The 23484-nt window shown below is 44.7% G+C and overlaps 1 protein-coding gene across 3 annotated transcripts in view; it reads left to right on the forward strand.

Moving 5' to 3' along the window:
- KIAA1217 (KIAA1217 ortholog) overlaps positions 1–23484 on the forward strand; it is a 295044-nt gene that overhangs the window by 197201 nt on the left and 74359 nt on the right. For all 3 annotated transcript variants that reach the window (XM_054171453.1, XM_009909065.2, XM_054171454.1), the window contains exons 4-5: positions 3362–3560; positions 8845–8938. In XM_054171453.1, coding sequence (XP_054027428.1) covers positions 3362–3560; positions 8845–8938 — 293 coding nt within the window. The remainder of the gene's footprint in view (positions 1–3361; positions 3561–8844; positions 8939–23484) is intronic.

The following is a 23484-nucleotide window of genomic DNA, read 5'->3' on the forward strand; positions in this document are numbered from 1 at the left end:
GAAGGGAAGGGAAGGGAAGGGAAGGGAAGGGAAGGGAAGGGAAGGGAAGGGAAGGGAAGGGAAGGGAAGGGAAGGGAAGGGAAGGGAAGGGAAGGGAAGGGAAGGGAAGGGAAGGGAAGGGAAGGGAAGGGAAGGGAAGGGAAGGGAAGGCAAGGCAAGGCAAGGCAAGGCAAGGCAAGGCAAGGCAAGGCAAGGCAAGGCAAGGCAAGGCAAGGCAAGGCAAGGCAAGGCAAGGCAAGGCAAGGCAAGGCAAGGCAAGGGTGTATCAGGGGAACTTCTACAACTTCTATAAACTCGGAGAGCCTCGTTGGCATGGCTTCATTGGTTCCCTATGAGTGACCACACATCACACTATTACAGATTATTGGTCCAACTACTGCTGACACGCGAGGTTGTTGATGCAGGTGCATGTCCTGTTGTCCCAAGATAGCTTGCTGTGTTTATAGCTACCAGTGTCCTGCTTTAGTTACATGCTGCAGGCACAGCACTGTTTTGCTACACTGCTAGCTGGCTCTGCACTTAGGCTGAGCATGGCCTACCACCATGTCAGGCTCTAGGCCTGCACTGCCAGGTTGCTCACACTGCTCGTCGCTGGCATTGCCACAGAAACCTTCTCTGTTTGTGCTTGCACCTATTGTTCCTTGTCTTCTTATTGTGCAGCACTGAAAAGAGCTTGGCCCCCTCCATTTGATACCCAGCCCTCCATGAAAGTCCCAAATGCCAAAGTGCAGCAAATTCTTTGTGCTCTTCTTCAGAACTGACAGCTGTCATCAAAAAATGAGTATTCCTTTGCATGTATTGGAACAGTGAAGGAAATGCAATCATTAAAAGCATGTGTACTTTATTGTTTTTTACTCATACAGTTACTTTCTGAATTCTAAAGAATGCTTAGCTGCATAAATTGTTTGAATGAGCACTAAAAAGCCATTTTTACTTAGGAGAATGTAAGGAAATAAATGCTGGAGCCAATTAAAATAAAAAAAAAAAGGAGGGAAAATAGTTTAATAACTCATTAAAGACTGGCATTAAACCCAAAAATTCTTAGGCAAATTCTCCTCAGTCTGTGAGAGAAAAGTAGTAACTTTTTAGTCTGAAACAGTTTTTTCCAGCCAGAGGGAAAGTGGAAGCCTGCAGTAGGAGTCATAAAGTGTCTGATTGCAATCTTAATGAAAGAAAAAGTAGAAGCTCCTGATAATTGTGGGGAAATGATGTTAACAGCTCCATTTCATAAAAGCAGCCTAATATTAAGTAATGGTTAGGTAATGTTGAGCAGTTTGTTTAGTATTCAGAAGGGGGGGAAAAAAAAATTAACATCTTCCTTCCCTGAGTGCAAGCACAATTATCTACCCACTGATTGTAGCAGCAGCTGACTAGGGACTTGTTCACTCCTTCCAGCAGTCGTGAAACACTGGGACAGCACTGCTGAAGGGTAAGGGGAAAGAGGGCTCAGATTAAAACTCTTTTTCTTTTCACTGAATACCTTTGGGTTCTGGAACCTTAGCCTTTCCCATTGGTTTTTGCTCAGTGTTTGAATCTCAGCACCATAAACTGCCCATGCAGAAGAGGAGGCTCAGGGGAGGCCTCATTGCTCTCTACAACTACCTGAAGGGTGGTTGTAGCCAGGAGGGAGTTGGTCTCTTCTCCCAGGCAACCAGCACCAGCACAAGAGGACACAGTCTCAAGCTGCACCAGGGGAAGTTTAGGCTCGTGGTAAGGAGAAAGTTCTTCACTGAGAGAGTCATTCGCCATTGGAATGTGCTGCCCAGGGAGGTGGTGGAGTCACCGTCCCTGGAGGTGTTCAAGAGGGGATTGGATGTGGCACTTGGTGCCATGGTCTAGTCATGATGTCTGTGGTGACAGGTTGGACTTGATGATCTTTGAGGTCTCTTCCAACCTTGGTGATACTGTGATGCTATTGGTGATGACTATGTGAGAGCCTACTGAGTTACCAGATTCTGAGATTTGCTGAGATTTGCTGATGACTGCTGGTAACTGCACTGAGGACCTTGTGTTCCCAACCCTTCTGTTTGTGTTGGCCACAGGAGAACGACATCTACACTGCAATTACTGCAGTGACTTCAGCTTGTGTAAGATACTCTGGGTAGTTCTAGCCTGCCTGTGGTGGTTACTGGGAAGGGCGAAGGCATGGCAGGACAGAATCTGCTCGGGCCCCAGAGGCTGCCTGAAAATATCATAAAGCCTTCAGCAGTTAGTTCAGCCTGAATGCTGTCCTCCTACTGTCAGTGTCAGCAGCCCAACCAACTGGTGTAAAACTGCTTTGATTGCATTTCTAGATGAGCTGCAGTCACTGATTCTTGAGCAGATCTGATACTGTTTTCCTTTTCCAAATACTTTGCAATGGCTAGAGAGCTTCTGAGCCACTCACCAAGCATTTCATTGTGGCAGTGGCAGCTGGCAGAAATAAAAACTTAGTGGTATCTTTATTGTCTGTGCTACATTTTTTTCTCCTCCATCTGATTCCAGGCTGCTAAATGTGTGCAAAGCAGACGCAGCAATATTTCTTTGAGGTCACCAAGCTGGAGAGCAGTTTGGCAGAGAAGGATCTGGGGATCCTGGTGGACAGCAAGCTGGATGTAAGCCAGCAATGTGGCAAAGGCCAGTACTATCCTGGGATGCCAGCAGGTCAAGGAAGATGATCCTTCCCTCTTCTCAACTGAACTGTTTGGTCCAGTTCTGGGATCCTTGATACAAGAGAGACAGGGTCATGCTAGAGCGAGTCCAGCAAGGGGTCACAAGGATGATTAACTGGCTTGGAGCATCTCTACTCTGAGGAAAGGCTGAGGGAACTGGGACTGTTCAGCCTAGAAAAGAGAAGGCTCAAGGGGAGGGATCTCATCACTGTATAAAAGTAACTGATAGGAGGAGAATACAAGAAAGACAGAGCCAGGCTTTTTTCAGTGATGCCCAGTGACAGGCAGTGGTCTTCAGCTGATATAGACAAGGTTCCCTTTGAGTATAAGGAAACACTTCTTCACTCTGACAGTGACCAGGCAGTGAAACAGGTTTCCCAGAGAGCTTGCAGAGCCACCTTCCTTGGAGGTATTCAACAAATGTGTGGACATGGTCCTGGGTAAATGCCTGTAGGTGTTCCTGCTTGAGTGAGGGAGTTGGACAGATGACCTCCAGGTGTCAAGCACAGTTATCAAAGCATGGGAAGATCACTGATCTGTGCTTTCTCTATTCCAGCAGTGTGTTTAAAAGGAAAATGTTGTATGTGCTTTATGAGTAAGGAGCAGGAGCTGATTTTTCTCTGTCAGTATGTGTTCCACATTGACTCTGAAACCCAGATCATTACTTTCCACTTAACAGTATGTAACCTGCTATTCTGTTTTGCTTGCAGGTGTTTTATATCTTCAGTATGGAGATGAAACAAAGCAGCTGAGGATGCCAAACGAAATCACAAGCACAGACACAATTCGTGCCCTTTTTGTAAGTGCCTTCCCCCAGCAGCTGACCATGAAAATGCTGGAGTCTCCCAGTGTGGCCATTTACATCAAGGATGAGAGCAGAAACATTTACTATGAATTGTGTGATGTGAGGTAAGTAAAGGTGGAATTACAGCTGTTGGGGTGGGGGATTGCTTTTGTTTTGGTTTAGTGCACTCGCAGAATGAAAAGGAGTGGAGCTGATAAGTATCTGACAGTTAGTGGCCTGACACAAAAGGCATGTTCAGTGGTGTCTGACTAATATGGGAGGGCTGGCCTGACACTGCCTTCAGCTATAGGTGCAATGTCTGTTGCACAAGCCATTGATAAAAGGTGTGCCTGGTTCAGATATCCATAGAATGCACCCAGGTTCACATATTTAATATTTTATTGAGTTTTTAACTGAGACCAATATTTAAATTACAGACCTCAAACTAGACATTTCCAGAAAACCTGGTGTTTTCTTTGCTGGTAGTGCAAAGGCTGATCCTTGTGAGCCTGAAGTTCCAAATATGAATGTCGCTGATGTCCTCACAACAGTGCCAATAACACACCATCTAACACTGCCAAAGATCCCTGGCACTGGTGACTGCTGCTGCAGCAGCCCCACCACCTTCCTATTGCATGTCAGCATGCAGCAACTAATGCAGTCACTTCCCTTCAATGATCCAGAGCTTGGTCAATAAATGATCTGACCAACATCTGGGTGCACCTTTCCATCCTTTATTTTGTGGAAGTGCAGCTTCAGTCCTGATGTCTGTGCTCTTTAAGCAGAAGCAACAAGTTCTCAAGGGCCCTAGACAGTCCCAAATGGTTCAGCAACAAAGCTCAGGCACACCTCAGATGTTACACTGCAAAAACTGCAAAAAAGCACAGTGAAACTCAGTGCCATCTGTTTGATAAGTTATGTGATAAAAAGAACAGACAGGGGAGCATAAGAAGATGAAGGAGAAAGCATAAGGTGTTTTTTCTACACCAGTCTGCCACTAGTGCCATGTGGAAGTCAGAAAAGTATACTGCCCACTGTTGCCTTCTGGAGATCCTGTGGCTTAAACGCTTCTCCATGTAATGCTGTAGTTGAAAGAGTAAGTAGGAGCTTTTCTAACCTTGCCACTTCCAAGTGCCCCATTCCTCCTCTTATCTTTGAACAGCACCATTCTCCATTTTCTCACCTCTGGCTTGCTCACCTCAGACTGTCTATCCACTCCTTGTCATTAGCCAGACTCTTGGATTTTGCTTTCTGGCTTTTTATCTTCCTTTGCAGACTCCCACACCCCCGTCTGGCCACTGTAATGCCTGATGTTAAGACCCATCTGATTGTTATTTTTTGGGTTTTGCATCATCATGTACTCAAGCTTCTTCTCCATCAGTCTGTTCACAAGACTGAACCAACTGATGAAATCAGGATCGGGGTTGCTGTGTCTCCGTTGCCAAGTGCATTATTGCCAGCATCATCCAGCCCATCGGCTCATCCTCTCTCACTTTATCCTTGCATCTTCCCTTCAGTTTCAGATTAACACTTTATGATTTCATCTCCTCCCTGCCTCTGAGAATGTGGTTGTTGATTATCTTAATACCACTCCACCTTTTTTCCCCCTTGCTCCCATTGCAGGCGTCACTCTGCCAACCTCAGGCCTGGCTCAATCCCTTCCTCTGCTCCTATGCCTGTATTGTAGAGCATTTCTGGAGGAAATCCCATGGCCCAGCTGACTTCCTCCCTCCTTCAGTTCTGCTACCCTCCTCACTAAGGAAACCTCAGCAATCCCAGCTTAATGGAGTCCAAAGCATGCTCTACCAGCTGCATTTTCCCCACCTTTGAATAATTTCCAATACAACTTCTAACGTTTCACAAGGTCTTGCCAGTGTCTCCCTTCAGAGAACAGATGAATTATCATTTTCCCCTCCTTTCCTTGCCATGTCTCCCTTTAGTTTTCTTTCTTCCTTGTCTTAAACACAGTGTTTCAGCCAACTCTTGGAGGCTGTCTCATATTCCTCTGCGCCCCCTCCTTTCTTTATCTTTTTATTAACTTACTACTCTATTCAGCTGAAGAAATGGAGATTTTGCTTCCACATTCTGAGCTGGTTGTGATTAATCCTCTGAAATTGTCTGATAAATTATACATGCCAGGAATCCTAGTTCTTGAAGTCTTCCCTATGAATGTGTGTAGTTGGATGACATGAATCCTGCTTCTTCTGCCCAAACTAAAATCTTGGTCTTCTCTTTAAATATAGTCTCATGGACCATTAGTTTCAACCTAAGCTGATGTTCTCCTTCATTAGGCCATGACACTGCTTTCTCTTTACTTTCTCTATTCTTTTTCTAAATCACTAGGGACAAAGCACTACCTTTCTACTTAAGCCTATAACTTGATCCTTCTCTTAAAGTGGTTCAGGCTTCTAACATCCAGTGGTATCCTGGGTATCAAGAAAAGTGTGTCCAGCAGGTCTAGGTAGGTTCTTCCCCTCTACTCTGCCCTGATGAGACCACACCTGGAATACTGTGTCCAGGTTTGGGCTTCCCAGTCCAAGAGAGACAGGGACCTGCTGGAGAGAGTCCAGTGGTAAGCCATGAGGATGATTAGGGGTCTTGAGCACCTCCCCTGTGGAGAGAGATTGAGAGACCTGGAGCTGATCAATGAGGGGATCTGATCAATGTCTATAAACATCTGAGGGGTGGGTGTCAAGTGAAGGGGGCCAGGCTCTTTGGTGGTGGTAGTAAGAAGACAAGGAACAATGGATACAAGCTTGAACACAGAAGGTTTCACCTCAACATCAGAAGAACCTTCTTTACAGTGAGGGTGACAGAGCACTGGAACAGGCAGAGTGGTTGTGGAGTCTCCTTCTCTGGAGACTTTCAAACCCCACCTGGAATCATTCCTGTGCAGACTACCCTGTTTTGGCAGGGGGGTTGGACTGGATGATCTCTGGAGATCCTTCCTAACCTCTAACATTCTGTGGTTCTGTGCTTTCAGATTGTTTCTGCCTGATTTTCCTATGATGCAGACTTTCCTTTCCCAGCATATAGTGAAAAAAGACTCAGCTAATTTTGATAGCAACTGCTGTAATGGTCTTTCCTCAGCACTTGATGCAGGTGATCTTGTTCTCTCTTACCCATTCAAACGAAGCAACAAAGATCATTCTTCCAGTTTGACAAGGGGACTGTTCCACATGCGATGTTTTCATTTGTCCTCTGGCTGTGTCTTTTCCATCTCATTAAATACAAACTATTTGTCTTCATTATGAGGGTTCCTTCAAGCCCACTTCACGGCTACTTTTCATTTCTTGTTCAGTACCAAGTGCCATCTGCCTCCACTTGGTGAACAATGCCAGCTACACGTCTTCAATTTTCAAACAAGTGCTTTCCTCCCAGACAGCCCTCTAAAGTGCATGGAAGGTGTCCTCCACAGACATCTGAAAAGCCACTGCCTTGGTCTCCTTCCCACTGTCTCCTTTGCACTGCCTGCTGAGAGCATGCTCCTGGTCCCAGGATCTGTTTATTGCTCTCCTGGCAGAGGAAACTATAGTCTCCTTGTTTCTTTTTGTTCCCTTATCTTCCTGCAGCTATCCCGTTGGCTTTTGTGTCTTCTATTCACCTTGCAAGCTGGTGAAGAGGTTGTATTCCTGGGGTGTTTATACAGCACACACACACAGATCAATGAGGCCTTTGAACGTGCCAAGGGCATCTGGGAGCTACAGTAATGCAAAGAATTGTAATAACACAAGCAGAGTAATACATAGCCGTTATCAGCCGTGTTTGTCCTAGAACGGCAACATGAGGTGGAACAGAATTCACTTCGGAGATCAAATGCTTCGTATTTTGGTGCTTTGCCTCACAGCAACGTTTTACTTTCAAGTGTCATGTTTCTACCAGAAATATTCATGGAGAATGCTTTTAAAGCAATCTCGTGTTAGCTGAGGCACCAGCTCCTAATCATCAGGCACGGAGGACAGCAGATAACATTTATTAACACGAGTAATGTGCTGCTGCTTGAACTGAGGATTGAGAGAGCTTGCTCTGTACCAGAAAGGACGTATCTCCTTGGCTGAGGCACACAAAAAATGGTAACTGAGCCTCCCAGTGTGCACATCTCAAAGCAAAAGGGTTATGTCTGCAAGATGGAAAACTGTTTGGGTTACCATAAATAATTGAAGAACTTGAACTTGCCGCAAGGTAGCAATTTTCCTATGCACTCTACAAGTAAACACTCATAAATACTGAACTTCTCGTCAGCCCTGCAGTTCTTAAACAGAAGGCACTGATCTGTCTCTCAAGCTGCAGGGTTTCTTTAATAACTACTTGACATCTCCAACAGCAGCACAAGTTCTGACTAGCCGCCCATTCAGAGCGATCACTGCTTGCAGTGTGACATGGTAAGAAAGAAATTGGACCTGCCCAAGAATCCTTTCCTTCATTTTTAAATGATAATCCCAGCGATTAAGATCAGCTCACTGGGCTTGTAGCTGCACCTGGAGGAAAGGAATTCGCTCACATGTGTAAGTAAGTTCTCTAGAGATCGCTACTGGGAAACGAAAGGAGTCACAGCTTTGAGAGGATGTAGGTTGGAGGCGTTGCTGCTGATTAAACATCAGCAAGAAGTCAGCAGAACTCAGGGAAAGTGTCTAAGCCCCGAGATTGTTGGAAGGTAGGTTTTGAAACTAAACAGAAAACTCCTGTCATCTACCTCTTTCCTAAATGCAGTAGTTGGAAAAATAAAACTAATCCATGACCAAGTGTTGGGTCCTCATTGAACAAAAATACTCTCTCTTAGGGCTTTCCATCCAAGCCATTTCTGTGATGCCTTTCCTCAAACCTTTTTGCTTGTTTAATTGGTTTTGTCATTCCTGCCCCCCTTTGTTATAGATAAAGTTTAGAGGGAGGACTTAACTGCTACTGAATTTCTCCCTTCTGTGCATTTATTTATTTACTTACTTGCCTAGTTGTGAGCAGGCTGATAATTAGAATTGCCTGCAGAATAAGTGCAGCTAGAAAGGCCGTTTTCCTTTTGATAGTCTCGCTTCATGGAGAAGCAAAAACAGCTCCTGTAGGCTGAGCACACAATAAAACATGTAAATATTAACTAAATCCTTTGGAGTGCCGTGCAAATGCTGCAGCTCTATTGTCTTCAAAGTGTTTTCACTCTATGGCAAGAGCTTGAAAGAAACTTTACCCTATCTAATTTTTATGGGTGTGGAGCTGGAGCAAAAGAGTGATACTTCCCATGGGAAAAAGAATCAAAGTAGGCTTTTGTTTGTTTGTCTGGGTCCAAGTTATGGCATTTGAGTTGCTCTTCTAGAGAGGCTGCAGAGCTGACTGTGTTTGTGTTACCTGAAACTTTTGGGCAACAGAGTAAATAAAAGTACTTTCATCTGTTATCACTGCTGATTCTTTTGATTCCAGGAATATTCAAGACCGATCTTTCCTTAAAGTTTACAACAAAGATCCTGCACATGCATTTAATCACGCTTCCAGAGCTGTCAATGGAGATATAAGGGTAAGTGACAGTGCTGCATTTATGCTCCTCTTTCCTCCAGCTTTTATGTTAAATGTTTAAACTCTTGGTGCGCACACAGCAGCTCATAAAATCGAGGGCACATAGGATGTGTATGGAAGTGGGAACTGATAATGCCTTCTGTAATATTTCTTTACCTCTTTGCTTTTTCCAGTTACTTGCCCTCAGCATTGGCTGTTTTGTTCCTGTTTACTAGCATTGAGGCACGTGAATCAAAACACAGCCTTGAATTACTTATTTCAAGACATAAACAATGCTCAGAGTTTATCCAGCTCTGTATTTGGTGTTTCCAAACCCCTTGCAGCGAAGCATGGCACTCTAGCAATACTGCAGCAGGGGCAGGTTTGCAGTGGCTGAGCAGATGTACCTAGCTTGAAGTCCATTAAAGCATGTTGTAAGTGCCCATTTCAAGCAGGAAATGCTGATAAATACCTGTTGTGGTGTGAATGGGTTTGCCTTTATCTAACGTTTTCTACCTGTTCTGAAGGACCAGTATTGGAGAACCCTAAAGAAGGCATTTCAACCATATTTGATTTCTCTCTGTCACTGTCTGTATCTTTTGCTGGACTGTGATCTCCCACCTTGATGTGGAGGGTACAGGAGGTGCAACCCTTGCAGCATCTCTTCCACCACAGCTAATGTGGCAGCAGGGGGTGGTGGTGGGGCTGGGGATACACAACCTTACCTCCTCCCCACCCATCCTAGGTCTGTCCCCAAGAGACAATACAATCAAATGAGCTGGATGGGGCTGGAAGGGAATGCTGCTACTGTCCTACCTGCTTTGTGGCTTTTGTGTGGGAATCCAAAGTGGGTTCAACAGTGTGGAAAATCTCCTGTGAAGTGATTTGTTTAATTGTCCATTTGCTGCTTGGTTTCATTATCAATTCTGAGCGTGTCTCACTGCTTTATTATTAACATTTCATGTGAGCACTGCTGCTGTTCCAACAGTTTAGGGCCTCATCAGTTTAGCAAGGTGGCAATAGTTTATTTACAGGCACTATTCCCAACCACCTCTCCTTTATCTACTTGAATTATAAAATGGTCTTTTTGATAGGTCAGAATTCTGATTACTTGATTGTTCAGAGTGCTGCACATGGGAGAGCAAATAAATGTGCTCCAAATGTGATAGTTTTCAGTCTCTTCTTTAAGATCCTGAAATTCCTCAGTTCTAGTTATATTCCTGTAGCAATAACAGGCTGTAGACTGGACATTAGGGAAAAAAATTTCATCAAAAGAGTGCTCAGGCATTGGAATGTGCTGTCCAGAGAGGTGGTGGAGTCACCAACCCTGGATGTGTTTAAAGGTGGTTTGGATGTGGTGCTTGGGGATATGGTTTCAGGGTGGACTTTGTAGAGCAGGGTTCTGGGTTGGGCTTGGTGATCCTGAGGGTCTTTTCCAACCTGAATGTTTCTGTGATTCTGTGATTTCTGTGCATGCAAAGCATCTCGTTCCTCTTGGAAGGCATGACAAACTATCACTGTGCCTTATGAAACTCACAGTTTCACTGTGGCTTTATAAAATAGTGCTGTGCTGTTCTTGTTCCACATGCAGTGGATACTGAAGGTTTCTACTTCTTATTTGTGTGCTTTAGACCATTTTTTAGCTAGGGTTAGTTACTCTGTTAGCTGCAGAGATTCAAACCCAAAGATTACTTCTTTGGCCCTCCTCCAGGTATTTAAGAGAGTTGTTGTGAACACAGGTGCTACTTCTGTGCAAAAACTGTCAGAATTTGTGCTGCTCATTTTGCAGTATTGTGGTGTACAGCAGACATGCACACTTGCCATCTCCTGATTATGCTTGAGTTAGCTCTCTTTGGCCATAACTCAAAAATGATGGTGACACAGTGATGACCTTTGCAGAGCGGTGATTCCATGTGAGAACATTTTATTTTGCTCTGCTGAAATGCCAGGGATGCCTTTTGTGCCTCCTCAAAACAGCTCTTTTCTCCTTTGCCTTTCCCCTTGCATGGGCAAATTGCTCCCTTTTCTGGTCTCAGAGGTGCAATCAGAGCCAAGATGTTCCTAGGGGCTTTTTGGGGAAGCATGCAAAAAAGCTTTCTCTTTGATCTGTGTGAACTGCTGCACTTCAAAGTCATGAGCATGGAAAAGAAGCGATTTCTTGAGCTCCAGAAACAACCAAACCTGTTTGTTTAAAGATGGGTGTCTTCTGGTTGGGTTCTTCCTTGTGTGGCAACATTCAGATCCCAGCTGAGGCTTTTCCCAGAGTAGAGGCTTGTGCAGTGCTCTTCCTGATGCACATCCTCTGGACTCTGAACAGCTGGAGCACACACTGCAACTTGTCCTCTGCTCACCAGAAGCGCTGTAGGATCTTCTCACAAATCTCTAGTTTGGCAGTGTTGGTAGAGATGTGGTGGTCTAATGGCTTCTACCTTTTGGTTAAATCTGGTTGAAGTTTGCCTCCAGGTACCTAAATCAGAAGAGGCAACCATCAGTGGATTATAGGAGACAATCATCAATGGATTATGTATAGGGGACACCCATCAATGGATTATGTATAGAATAGAATAGAATAGAATAGAATAGAATTAACCAGGTTGGAAGAGACCTTCGAGATCATCATGTCCAACCTATCATCCGACACCACCTAATCAACTAAACCATACAACCAAGCATCCTGTCAAGCCTCGCCCTGAACTCCACCAGCGACGGCGACCCCACCACCTCCTCAGGCAGCCCATTCCAGTGGGCAATCACTCTCTCTGTGTAAAACTTCCTCCTAACCTCCAGCCTAAACCTCCCCTGACGCAGCCTGAGACTGTGTCCTCTTGTTCTGGTACTGGTTGCCTGGGAGAAGAGACCAACCATCAATGGATTATGCATAGGGGACAACCAACAATGGATTTAGCATAGGGGACACCCATCAATGGAATTAGTATTGGGGACAACCATCAATGGATTTAGTATAGGGGACACCCATCAATGGATTATGTATAGGGGACACCCATCAATGCATTTAGTATAGGGGACAACCATCAATGGATTATCTATAGAAGACAAGCAACAATAGATTATCTATAGGAGACAACCATCAATGGATTTAGTATAGGGGGCAACCATCAATGGATTATCTGTAGGAGACAACTGTCAGCGGACTCTCTATCCTTCTTTGCTTAGCAAAGCAGATTAAAGGGGGTGGAAGTGTGTGGCAACTGAGCCACACGTACAATTGATGTGCTAGTATTGCATAGTAAGCAACAGATTGTGGAAAGACCTTTGCTTCTCTTCCCTCCCCTTGTATTTGGTCCATCTCTGCCCTGGGTAAATTGATGGTTTTCATGTTTGTGTGATCTATGAGTGCTAAATTCACTCCAGTAGGAAGCAGGGAGTAACTTTTGTAAACACTGTGCTCTGCAGCGTGGTAAGAGCAGCTTGTTGTCAGACTGGTAGAAAGAGCAATGTTTAGGATATCATGAATTAGCCATTGTAAATACATTTTTCCATGGTGATACCGTGAGTGTGGTTGTATGTCCTGCCATATGTGAGTTAAAGCTTCAGGGGTTTGAGGTCTGGGAAAGTTTTGCCTTTACAGATTTTTCTACTGTTCGCCTTCTTGTCCCTTTGGAACATTTATCCCTGTGTTTGATGATGTTCAGGCTTCCATTCATGTGATTTATAATCACTTCCATGTAACAGACCCAAAATAATCCCAGAAAATAATGTCAGCTGCCAGCGTGGACACCTGTTTTAACTACCAAACAGATGTGAGACCTGTAGAAGAATTGGCAGTAGCTCTTGAAGTATTAAGTATTATCCATATGGAGAAGAAGAGTCAGAACATGCATGAGGAGTGTGGGATCTGTGAGTTTCTGCTATCAGACCACTCAGCTTGCAGGTCCATTAATTCCAGTTTCCCTCATCTTCTTTCTGTTTCATGCATGTTTCTGAATGGGTTGTGTTTGAGAATAGACCAGAATAGACCAGAATAGAATAGAATAGAATAGAATAGAATAGAATAGAATAGAATAGAATAGAATAGACTAGACTAGACCAGACCAGACCAGGTTGGACTTTGCAAGCTCTAAAGGACAGTTTCTCTTGAAGTCCTTCAGAGTGCCTTACTTTCTTATTACTGATACTGTGCTGTGGCCATTGATGTCCTGAAGAGCATGGTTTCTTTGACAGCTCTGCCATGCTGAATGCTGTTTCAGAGTCACAGAATGTTAAGGGCTGGAAGGGACCTCGATCATCCAGTCCAACCTCCCTGCCAGGGCAGCATCACCCAGAGCAGGTCACACAGGAATGCATCCAGGCAGGTCTTGAGTATCTCCAGAGAAGGAGACTCCACAACCCCCCTGGGCAGCCTGCTCCAGGGCTCTGTCACCCTTACAGTGAAAAAATTTTCCTCATGTTTCCATGGAACTTCCTCTACCTCAACTTCCACCATTGCCCCTTGTCCCATCACTGGGCATCACTGAGCAGAGCCTGGCTCCAAACTCTCAGCACTCACCCTTTATAAACTGATAAACATTAATAGAATAGAATAGAATAGAATAGAATAGAATAGAATAGAATAGAATAGAATAGAATAGAATAGAATAGAATAGAATTAACCAGGTTGGAAAAGACCTTTGAGATCATCAAGCCCAACCTGTCACCCAACACCATCTAATCAACTAAACCATGGCACCAAGCACCCCATCCAGTCTCTTCCTAAACACCTCCAGTGATGGTGACTCCATCACCTCCCTGGGCAGCACATTCCAATGGCCAATCTCTCTTTCTGTAAAGGACTTCTTCCTAACATCCACCCTAAACCTCTGCTGGCACAGCTTGAGACTGTGTCCACTTGTTCTGGTGCTGGTTGCCTGGGAGAAGAGACCAACCCCCCCCTGGTTACAACCTCCCTTCAGGTAGTTGTAAACAGTCATGAGGTCTCCTCTGAGTCTCCTCTTCCCCAGGCTAAGCAACCCCAGCTCCCTCAGCCTCTCCTCCCAGGGCTGTGCTCCAAACCCCTCCCCAGCTTTGTTGCCCTTCTCTGGACACCTTCCATCATCTCAACATCTTTCCTAAACTGAGGGGCCCAGAACTGGACACAGGACTCAAGGTGTGGACCTTGTAGTAGGAAGATCTTATAGAAGCCTTTCAGTACCTGAAGGGGGCTACAGGAAAGCTGGAGATGAACCTTTTACAAGGGTTTGTAGTGATGGGCTGATGGGGAATGGATTGAAGCTTGAGAAAGGCAGATTTAGACTGGATGTTAGGAGGAAATTCTTATAGTAATGGTGGTGAGACCCTGGAACAGGTTACCCAGGGAGGTTGTGGATGCCTCTTCCCTGGAGCTGTTTAAGGCCAGACTGGACAGGGCCCTGAGCAACCTGGGCCGGGCATTGGCTTGGAAGTAGATGATCTTTAAGGTTCCTTCCAACCCAAACCATTCTATGATCATATGACTTTCCTATACTGCTGAATTAATTTAATTTCTTTGGAAGTGTGACAGCTCCTTTATTATGGGATGTTGCTCTAAGCCCTTGGTGACTCCAAGTGGAAGTGATTCCCCCACCGAATGTTCCCAGAGTGTTTTCTGTCCTCTTTCCCTACACCCTCCTTTCATGGAATGGCTTAAAGTGCCAGAATCTTAAATGATCATCTCCCCATTCTGCCATTGCAACTTGTCTGAATTTCTGGTGGCTCAGCTGGATACTAATCATGTTGGTTTATGCAGCAGTTTGCTTTGAGCTTCATCTGTCTGCCAATTTTGAGAACTGGGAAGGAATTTTTACCTCATAACAAACTGGTGGCGGTTTTGCTTGGCAATCTTTCTCTTCCCCATCACCTGTCCTAGAGCCTGTGTGTTACACTCTGGTTTAAGCTGTCCCAGAACTACCACGTTTCTGCTTAATTCCCTGGCTTGCCTAAGACCTTAGCAGGTCAGTAAATCATCCCAGCCCTCGGCTGGGTGGGCAAGGCCAGAATGCTTGTTGAGGCTGCTGTTGTATTGAGGTGTGCTGCTGGTGAGGAGGGCTTTGAGGGCTTTGGGATTTATATATTTTTTAGAGTTGGTCTTCAAAAAAAAATAGTCCCCCAAATAGAGTCAGAGTCGAGCTGGGGGGGGGGGGCACCTGGAAACTCCCCATTTTCTGGGCATTACAGTGGCAAAAAGGTGATGATGGTGCTGCTTGGGGTTTGGGCTGCCAGGATGAGAGGGGAAGAGTTAAAGAGAGGTGTATAGTAAAGTGAGACAGCCTGCATCAGGAATAGTGTGGCCAGCAGGAACAGGGAAGTCATTGTGCCCCTGTACTCAGCACTGGTTAGGCCACACCTTGAGTCCTGTGTCCAGTTCTGGGCCCCTCAGTTTAAGAAGGACATTGAGACACTTGAAGATGTCCAGAGAAGGGCAACAAGGCTGGGGAGAGGCCTTGAGCACAGCCCTGTGAGGAGAGGCTGAGGGAGCTGGGGTTGCTTAGCCTGGAAAAGAGGAGGCTCAGGGGTGGCCACATTGCTCTCTACAACTCCTTGAAGGGTGGTTGTAGCCAGGAGGGGGTTGGTGTCTTCTCCCAGGCAACCAGCACCAGAACAAGAGGACACAGTCTCAAGCTGCACCAGGGGAAGTTTAGGCTGGAGGTGAGGAGAAAGTTCTTCCCAGAGAGAGTCACTCGCCATTGGAATGTGCTGCCTGGGGAGGTGGTGGAGTCCCCATCCCTGGAGGTGTTCAAGAGGGGACTGGATGTGGCACTTGGTGCCATGGTCTAGTCATGAGGTCTGTGGTGACAGGTGGGACTTGATGATCTTTGAGGTCTCTTCCAACCTTGGTGATTCTGATTCTGTGATTTGATAAGTTAGGCAAACTCTTGTACTGAATAGTTTGATTAATTTATTGTTGTGCAGCAGCCACTTTTCATTTATCCCCTGGCTAGCAGGTTGCTAATATTTTAACTCTCTAGAGTTAGATGCAATTTGTGAACTTTAAAAAAACCAGAACAAAACAAAAGCCTAGAAGTGCTCAAAACCAACAGACAACTCCCCAGATATTTTTTTAAGCATCCAAGGAGCCTGAAATTCAGTGCTGGTTTGCAGGGAAGATAGAGAGAGAACAAAAGCAGGATCAGGATCATCATTCTCTGTTCTTAAGGTACCTGTAGCCATACAAGCAGCTCTCATGCCTCTTTCAATTGGATTGGTTGTGATCTTAACATCAATCAACACCAAGGCTTTGAATGCTGCCAACATTTCATTTCTTCATCACATCCTATGGCTGAATAATTCTTTCATTGCATACTGTCTGGGGAAAAAAAACACCAAAACCAACAGGTCCTTGAACTATGCAGAGATACTTAGGAGCAAAGTAGTGGAAAATAATTCAAACAATAACTTGGGTGGCTGCAGTTTAGTGCTGGGATGCCTATAGGACAGCATGTCTCTGAGTTGCCTTGCTGAGCCTGCGACTGTAAAACTTTGTTTTCTTTTGGGAAGGGGGAGAAAAAAAAGCAAAAGCAAAAGCAAACACTAATACCTCTATTATTGGATAGAGACCTTCCAAATGATACAAATCTCATCTTTCCTGCTGCTTTGCTGTCTGCTTCTCCTAATGCTCTTTTTGTCATTGAGAGGTTATGACAACACGAGCCATATTGTATTTATAAACATCACGTGTTTCCTTGATATGACTTGGCAGTGTCTGCCAAACTGAACACATGGAAGAAACATTTCTCATTAGCTCAGCATTGGTTTTGGTTATGCTGATTTCCGGGACAGGAAAAATGCCTTCCCCACTCAGATGGAACTTTCATGCAGTAGAAAGCAAGCCTCTGAGTGTCCACGAAATGTTTTGAACAGCCACGCCGCAGCTCTTTCAGCCCACATGCTTTGTCTGAGGGAAAGAGGAAAAGGGGTTTATTTTAAAGAGAGGGAAGATTGTCATGGCATGTGTTGCTGAAACTCATTCTGAATTAGAATACCTGCCAAAGCCATCCAGAAACAGAGCTCTGCAGGAGATGTAAGGTAAGATGATGATGCTTATAAATAATGAAAGATAGCTAATTCTTTTTCTTCTTCTTTTCTCTTTTCTCTCTTCATTTTTTCCAAACTTAAAAGACACTTTCAGATTCATTGAAAGGATTTCACACACGAAAAAACCCACCCTGTCTCTTCTCCCTTGAGCCACATGAGAAAATAAATGTTTAATTGCTCTCTAAATCACCAAACTCTACTCTCAGATTTGATGTCTGCACTTTAAACTTACATATTAAATGTAAACTGCTGCTCTCCAGCTTGCCTTTACAAATCTTGCTGCGACTGGAACAAGACAAGAAGTCTCTGATGGTGGTTTTTTTTTAAGCTGATAGGGATTTTTACAGCTTCAGCTGTGAGGAGGCTGTCAGTAGTTAGCAATTATTTATGCAGCTACAGCGCTGCAGACACTGAGAAGTAGCTGCATCAAATCAGACTGTGATGAGAGACTGAATGTACCTGTTCTCTTTCATTCATAGGTCTTTTGATGTACAATACCTACTGCTGCCTAAAGCCTGTGGTAGAGGGAAAGTGGATGGAGTTTTAAGGGAAAAAATAATAATATGTATTTTCTTTAAGTTTTAACTGCACATAAAACAATATCCAACTCTCAACTGCTACCTGGCAAGAAGTTTGTGTGTTTAAAGACACAGAGCCTGCATTACAGCTGGGGGGATACTGCATTGTGGCTTTTTCAGTAAGCTGGCAGCGTGCTTTGGTGGCTTACATTTATTTCACAGACTGTGTAAGGAATATCATAGAATCCTAGAATCAATAAGGTTGGAAAAGACCTCAGAGATCATCAAGTCCAACCTATCACCCAGCACTTCATGACTAACTAAACCATGGCTTCAGTTGCCACAATCAATCCTCTTTTGAACACCTCCAGGGACGGTGACTCCACCGCCTCCCTGGGCAGCACATCCCAATGGCCAATTACTCTTTCTGGGAAGAACTTTCTCCTCATCTCCAGCCTAAACTTCCCCTGGTGCAGCTTGAGACTGTGTCCTTTTTCTGTTGCTGGTTGCCTGGGAGAAGAGACCAACTTCCCCTGGCTACAACCTCCTTTCAGGTTATAACCATGTAGATCTTACTGCTCTACCAACATTTGAAAAGATAGCCTTTTGAAAAATTCCAGCTAATGGGGGTGGATTTTCAGTTTATATCATGCTGGCTGTTGGAAGAAGAGCTCAGGTCCTTGGCAGTAAACCATTCAAGAAATGTGAGCTTGCTGCACCCTTGTAGTAATCCTCCGGGCAGCCTGGGAGGAGAGTCATGTGGTAGGTGTCACAAGCCAGTTACCTGGAAACTCACAGAGAGTCTTGTCTGTGCAAACAGATCCACTTGCCACCACAATGCAGTTGGTTTAGTGGAATCTTTAATGGGGGGAAGTTCCACATTTCCCACCAACAGGCCTATATTCAAGCTAGCCTGCCTTTCATGTGAGGTTTGCTTCCAGCTTGCCCTGGAGCTGGTGAAGTTGCTTAATGACAACATATGATCTGTCTTGTGTGAAGGTCTTTTCAGCCTTTCATTGAAATCAGAAGTGTTTTCCTCTCAGTCTGAGGTTCTCAGAAAAAGCTTTCTCTGCCTTCAGTGGGAGCTTGCCCTGAATGAAAACATAAGGCTTGGATCTGAGTCCATTTTTATTGTCTGCTGATTTCTGCTTTTATTCTTACTCCACCTCTTTTTACATAACCTTTCCTTGTTCTGATCCTTCAGATGTTTTACTCTTTCTATTGTTGTTGTTCACTGCCTTTGATTTTAGTAATACAATTTGCACTAATTTGGCTGTTTACTTGAAATTCCTTAGTGTCTGGCAGAGTCAGATGTTGTTGATAAAAATGCTTGTGGCTGTGACCTTTCTTACTAGGAGGAGTGGTCCTCCTTTGCCTCCTTTGTAAACCAGGTAGCTTATCTGAACTGCTGGAGTCCCATAAGGCAAAGTCCAACCAAGCTTTATGAGTTTCAGTTAGCTTTCTGAACGAGCTGTTACTGAAGTGGGCTAAAAAGCACTTTGTGAAGGTGTGTGCTTTGGTAGCACAGTTTCTAGAACCCAAGTAAAGTTAGAAGCAGTGCTTTTTCTTCTTCACATCTTCCTTTCACTTGCCATTTGGGAACCTAGCTTTCCCAAGAAGCTTTTCACAAATCCTAAATGGGATATTTTGTGACCATGACCCAAATTCTCTGCTTTCCACCCAGTCTTCACTTCAGTATATTATTAGTTACCTGCCTCTAGATAAGCCTGACGAATACAAAATAGAATTAACTCTGTCCTTATCTTCTTTTTAACAAAGAGAATTTAACCAGTACCTGGTGTCTGGGAGAGCACAGCTTCATATCTGAGGACTTTGCTGCTTTTCCATGTTGGAGTGTACTTTTTCTAATAAGGACTCTGGAAATCTAATCAGATTTCTAAGAATATAAGCACTAAAAATACCTTTTTTTTGTTGGGATACACGTTATGATCTGGGGTTAAAAAAAGCCTCCGCTGGCAACAGCAAGGCAGTTGCAAGTATCAGCAGGCAGTGGGACTCCATGAGAAATGATGTGATGCTGAAGTTATTTTTTGTGTGTCTGTATGCCTTCCTTGCATCACTGCAAACCAAAACTCTATGTGACTATGTGAAAAGACCAGAAAGGGTGTGTGAGTGAAGGGCTGGTCCCTCAGTCACTTCATGTTTACTATAGATAGCTTGATCTTAGGGTAAACTAAGTTGTTACTGCTGCCAGGTTGACCTGGGTTTTTTTAATGGGTAGGGGGAAGTAATATGAAAATGTAGAGCTGAAACAATAGAGGAAGAAGTTTGTGATCTAAGAAGACTCCTCATTGAGGCACTGATAGCACTTCTAACATTGCCAAAAGATGTCCTTACCGCTGCAGGTCGTGCTGGGCCTTGCAGCAATGAGATGCAGTGCTGCTTGGACACTTCCATGGCAAAATCCAGTTCTATATACAGCTTCCATGGCCATTTCTCCTCCCAGTAGTGCCAAGTCTAACACTGAGCACAGCAGCCTATTTCTTCTGAATTGCTGTGTCCTTAAAATGGAAGGAACAGCTGGTTACAGGTGTAAACATGCTGCTTAGCTCTCTTAACTATCATCTCTGCTTTAGAGCACTTTGATGTTACTTACATCCTAACCTATTCCATATATCATAGAATCATAGAATCAATAAGGTTGGAAAAGACCTCAGAGATCATCAAGTCCCACCTGTCACCCAACACCTCATGACTACTACGCCATGCCTTCAAGTGCCACATCCAATTCCTTTTTGAACACCTCCAGGGATGGTGACTCCACCACCTCCCTGAGCAGCACATTCCAATGGCCAATTATTCTTTCTGGGAAGAACTTTCTCCTCACTTGGAGCCTAAACCTCCCCTGGCACAGCTTGAGACTGTGTCCTCTTGTTCTGGTGCTGGCTGCCTGGGAGAAGAGACCAACCCTCCCCTATCTACAACCTCCCTTCAGGTAGTTGTAGAGAGCAATGAGGTCTCCCCTGAGCCTCCTCTTCTCCAGGCTAAGCAACCCCAGCTCCCTCAGCCTCTCCTCACAGGGCTTGTGCTCGAGGCCTCTCCCCAGCCTCATTGCCCTGTAACAGAAATTGTGTTTTGACTCAGCTGTTTGGTGATGCCAGCTGAGACCAAGGACTACCCTTTAGCTTTACATTCATTTAACCATATCAGCTTGTCCAGGTCCTTTTTTTTTTTTTTTCCTGGCTTCAGTGCCAGGGAGAAGAGATACAAATATGGAACAAAAATCAGAGCTGAGTCGTGAGCACAGCGAGTCACAGAGCTGTGCATTGAGTTTGATTTATGAGTGCAGTTGCTCAAAGTGTTTCTTCTCTTTTTTTTTTTTTGAAAGAGCAGAAATTTGATCTCCAGCATGTTTAAACCAAATAAAAAATGCTGATCTCTACCAGAACTGTGTGTGTTTGAAACTGTTCCTTTTTTGGGGACAAAAAAAAAGGGGGGGGTGGAAAAGGACAACCCCATCAGTTCAGTGGTGCCCTGAGGAAGTGCTGAGATTGAGAGTGGTCTGAAGGGTTTGGCTCCCTGCGTTGGTGGTGATGTGGATGCTGTGCACATGATGGGCTTGATCTCTTCCAAGAGAATGAAGAGGGGGTAGGAAGTGCTGTATCCTCATGGCCTCAAGTTGCACCAGGGGAGGCTGGAGATTGGAAGAAACTTCTTGATTGAAAGAGTTCTCAGCCACTGGCACAGGCTTCCCAGGGAGGTGGTTTAATCCCCATCCCTGGAGGTGTTTCAAAGAGGCAGAGATGGGGTGCTGAGGGCCATGGTTTAGCACCAGCCTTGGCAGAGTTAGAGAATGGTTGGGTTTGATGATCCTAAAGGGTTTTTCCAACTAAACCAGTTCTATGATTCTATGAATTACCTTGACTCCTCTGTTTGTTCTGAGACGATTCTACCTAAAGAGCAAAAGAAACCAGCAGTTGGTCTGCAAGCAAAAGAAGCAGTTGGTCTGGACCAAAAGAAGCAGTTGGTCTGGACCAAAAGAAGCAGTTGGTCTGAAAGCAAAAGAAGCAGTTGGTTTGGACACAGCACAAGTTATGAGGAGTGTCCTGATGTTAGCTTAAAACCAAATAAATAAATCACTAACAGCTTTTGTATGTTCAGTCCAGGCTAATAGCTTATGGGATGGGTGGGCCATGCTATGCTGATGAGATAAATGTGGATATTGGCAAACCAATGATGTAATTATGTAAATCCAACCTTTTTTAGGCTTGAAATGTGTTATGTTTCAGTGTGTTTATATTTTTTGTAATTTGTCATAACACCCTGACAAATCTTGGCTGAGCTGCCAAGAGGTTTCTTAGCGTTCTCAGCACGCTGTTTTCTCTGGAGAGTACACTGAGGAAGCACAGGAAAATCAAGTATGAGAGATTTATTAACTTCTCTCTGCTTAATTGGGCAATTTTAATGTGGGTTTGGGGCTTGTTTTTTTTCAGCTCTCACATTCCATTTGTTTGCAGGAAATGAAATGCACTCATAAATATGCAGAAATGAGCTCGCTGGTCTGGGTGCTTGTCTTGGCCATTAGAAATCAAGTGATGCAGGCTGGTAGCAGGGAGATAGCTCCAACAGTGAGATGGTGCTGGGGGAATAAACCTCCACACAGAGGCACTGTGACTTCTGGCAAGCCAATGCACAATGCGCTGCATCTCATGCTTCGTTGTGCTCAAATTGCCTTTCATACAATCATAGAATCAACCAGGTTGGAAAAGACCTCAGAGATCATCAAGTCCAACCTATTAACTAATACCTAACACCTCCTGACAACTAAACCATGGCTCCAAGTGCCACATCCAAGCCTTTTTTGAACACCTCCAAGGATGGTGACTCCACCACCTCCCTGGGCAGCGCACTCCAATCTGGGAAGTACTTTCTCCTCACATCAAGCCTAAACTTCCCCTGGTGCAGCTTGAGACTGTGTCCTCTTGTTCTGGTGCTGGTTGCCTGGGAGAAGAGACCAACCCCCACCTGTCTACAGCCTCCTTTCAGGAAGTTGTAGAGTGCAGTAAGGTCTCTGAACCTCCTCTTCTCCATGCTAAGCAACCCCAGCTCCCTCAGCCTCTCCTCACAGGGCTGTGCTCCAGACCCCTCCCCAGCCTCATTGCCCTTCTCTGGACACATTCAAGTGTTTCTTGAGGCTCGACTGGAAGCCCTAGTGGAACTGCTCTGAGTCAGGCACTGCATGGCCTTGTGCTCCCTTCTCTTCTGAGCAGAGTTCACCCAGTGTGTCATCAAAGTTGTCTCACTGATGACTAATCTGTAGCAACATCAGCTGGTGTAACCAGGCCGCTCCAGATCTAGAGCCTACCCATTTGCCCATTTACCTAGGTCTAAGCTGCTGCATGCCCTAAGTTCAACATTTTATAGTGATAGTTCTTTCCTTTTATCTTTCTCTTGGATTCTTGTTTTATACCTGGGGAGGGGGGGAAGTGGTCTTAGTCTAGGAATGGGAAAGGCTGTTAGACACTGTCATAGAATTGTAGAATTGTTTCAGTCAGAAAAACCTCTAAGAACATTGAGTCCAACCATCAGCCTAGGACCACCATGGCCATTAAACCATGTCCCAAAGTTCCATGGCCACATGTTTCTTGTACACATCCAGGAACTGTGACTCCACCACCTCCCTGGAGAACCTAAACATTATGATAGCCAAAGAGCTCTTGGTGTGCAGACGTGTTTGGGGTCATGTCTGTATGGTCAGGGTGTTGATAACATGATGGAATTGATATGGGAGACAATATTCTGAGAAGTCAGGGCTGCATGCACACAGTATGCTATTTTTCTCAGAGCTTGGTGGTGACTTCATCAAAGCAGAATTCCTGCTGTCCCCACACTAACAACCAGACCTGTACAAAGGGCAATGATTTGAAGAGAGCTGCTGTTTTCTGCAGTGGCTGGAGGAGATGAACCCGTTTTGAACCTTAACTACGTCTTCAGAGGGAAAAGCTCGACTAAGTGCTAGGTTTCAAAAGCCTTTTGTAACTTCAAAGTGCTTCTCAGATATCTTGGCTTTGAATACAAGAGT

This window comes from Dryobates pubescens, chromosome 21 (genome assembly GCF_014839835.1).
Source record: "Dryobates pubescens isolate bDryPub1 chromosome 21, bDryPub1.pri, whole genome shotgun sequence".
Lineage (NCBI taxonomy): Eukaryota > Metazoa > Chordata > Aves > Piciformes > Picidae > Dryobates > Dryobates pubescens.